The sequence below is a fragment of the Sprattus sprattus genome (genome assembly GCF_963457725.1).
Source record: "Sprattus sprattus genome assembly, chromosome: 3".
Lineage (NCBI taxonomy): Eukaryota > Metazoa > Chordata > Actinopteri > Clupeiformes > Clupeidae > Sprattus > Sprattus sprattus.
This window is the reverse complement of record NC_137922.1, coordinates 12,162,316-12,164,772: the sequence shown is the minus strand read 5'-3', so window position 1 is coordinate 12,164,772 and position 2,457 is coordinate 12,162,316. Positions and strand designations below refer to the sequence as shown.

Sequence of the window (2,457 nt, the reverse complement as noted above, 5' to 3'; positions counted from 1 at the left end):
TTCTATTTTGTCTGTTTTTTTACCGCAGACTTGGTGTGTCTTATTGGAATCATAGTACCAACTCCTCTCAGTGTATTTAGGCCAAAGTCTTTCTTGTGTACAACCTCTCACTCTCAGAAACCGTAAAGGCGCCCTCTTCTGGCCTTCACTGATAACTGCAAGCATACCATCATTTTGAAATTGGCAGGTGTTCTGCCAACATCAGTAAATTCCGACCACGGTGCTTTACCCCAGGAGTTTATTGTGTAGTGCTAACCTTACATGTTGCTAATGTCATTCTAAATTCAACGTAATCTCACCCCACTCCTTCTTAACACTTCAACACAGACAAGCAAAACGTTTTGGACAGAACATTTGGTTTTATTTTTCTACGGATTTCAAGTTGTTTTGTTGTATTTGCAATCCCATGGTATATTTGAAAAATCAGTGATGATGAGGAAAAAAAACAAAAAAGCCAAAGTTGATAGGCCATCATAATTTATGCATGTATGTATGTATGTATGTATGTATACCACACAGTCAACAACAACAGAAAAAAACACTCCTGCTTTCTTCACACATGGATGGAGGCCTTCTTCACTTCTGGTCCCTCCTGACTAGAGAGGGGTTTTGGGTAAGAATGAGAAACAAACTGACATGGAGACTGCTTTACCGTTTGAATGAGGCACAGAAGAGTGTTGAGGCGACAAAACAAAGAGAAGATGAAAACAAATATAAAAAAAAAAGGTAGTAAATAAAGGTCAATAAACACCAGTGGCTCAGTCGATTAATAAACACTCGACGACCTTGTCTTTCCACAGGGAATGAAGGACAGAACAGAATTAAAAACGCCAAAGAAAGAAAAGGATGGAAAAGACCAAAACAAAACACACCAACAACTCGACTCAAGCTCCCTCGAAGAACGAATCACACATCAAACTCCCACCCCCCCCCCCCACCCCTCCCCATCTTTTCTTCTTTTTTTATACCAAACAGTACCCAGGTCGAGCTCATCCCAGTTTCTCAGCATAAGAAAAGTTATTTACAATCAAGGTTCTGACGCCTCTTGTGTTGGTTAACTTAAGTGACTACGTTGATGCTAGATGCATTGTAATTTCTCTTTTAAATGTTAGCAAAATGAAAGCGGTATGTACAAATGTTACCATCGCAGTTTACAATCTCCTTCTTCAGCCCACTATCATGTAACACAAAAGGGCTTATTAGTATAGTATATTGCCTTGTGTTTGTCTGTGTCTGCATGTTTGTGAATGTGTTTATATTGACAAAATGTGAACCTACTGATGATCTGCAAAACTAGTGTCATATGCATACTACAAGTTGAGGTATGCAGCCACACACACACACACACACACATGCAGCCACACACACTAACATGCAGCCACACTCTCACACACACACACACACACACACACACACACACACACACACACACACTCTAACACAAATGACTGTACCTACAAACTCACAGTACGTACACTCACTCATGTCATAAAACTCATGTGTCGGTAGGATGATGCTGGCCTAATTAAGTCAGGGTTGCAAAGCGAAGGGCAGTCTTTAAACAGCGCACAAGATCCCCTTTCTCTCACATTCTCTCTCTCTCGCTCTCCTTCTCTCTGTCCAGACGGAGTGACCGGTGTGACCAGTGTGGCAAAGAGGGCGGAAAAGAAACAAGAGTCTCATCTGATGTCCATGACGCTCAGTCCACCTTCACCACACTATAGATCTTGGTGACGAACCAGAAGCATGCAAAGAATCCAATTGTTCCTGCACAAGAGGGGGGAAGAAAAAAAAACACGCATGAGATAATAGTTTGTTTCACCTTAATAATGTGATTGAAAAGTGTGCTATTATTTCTCATAACTTCATTTTTTTAATTTCTCATTAACTTCTGACTAATCACTGCACCATCCCTCCACTAAGAGCATAGTGCATTTCAAAGTCAAAGTCAAAGTGTGTTTATTATTGCATGTACCAAATTGCTTCAACACAGCAAAATTCTTACGACTTGGCAAGCATCATTCATCTACGCAGTCGACGACATACATATACATAACATATACCAAAAAATAACATAAAACTCAATAACACTATGACAATAAAACATATAAAATTTGTTTGTCATTGCTCCTTTGTTGAGTGTCAACGGCGCAATTTTTGTGAAGTAACTATCTTTGGCGGAAGACACTGGAGTGGAAAAATAAAGAATTAAAAAAAAAAATTCCTCTCCTTATTACTCCTCTATAAAATCCAGAGACACAAGGTAGTGCACTATAACAAACGTTAACAGCGCTGTAATGGTCTACAGCACTCACGTCGATTCATGCCAGTGACAACCACACAGATGAAGTTGTGGGGGAGAGTTTTAGAGAGTTAGTAAGAGGCCTCAAAATCATTCTTGAGAGTATTTAGACAGAGGAGGAGGCTTTACAGTTTCTTTCGAAGAACCCATCTCAT

The 2,457-nt window shown here is 39.9% G+C and overlaps 1 protein-coding gene across 1 annotated transcript in view; it reads right to left on the bottom strand.

The window, feature by feature from the left end:
* Positions 1–964: 964 nt before the first annotated feature.
* tm9sf2 (transmembrane 9 superfamily member 2) overlaps positions 965–2,457 on the bottom strand; it is a 20,073-nt gene continuing 18,580 nt past the window's right edge. The window contains exon 17 of the mRNA XM_080836003.1: positions 965–1,767. Coding sequence (XP_080692129.1) covers positions 1,700–1,767 — 68 coding nt within the window. The 3' untranslated portion in view covers positions 965–1,699. The remainder of the gene's footprint in view (positions 1,768–2,457) is intronic.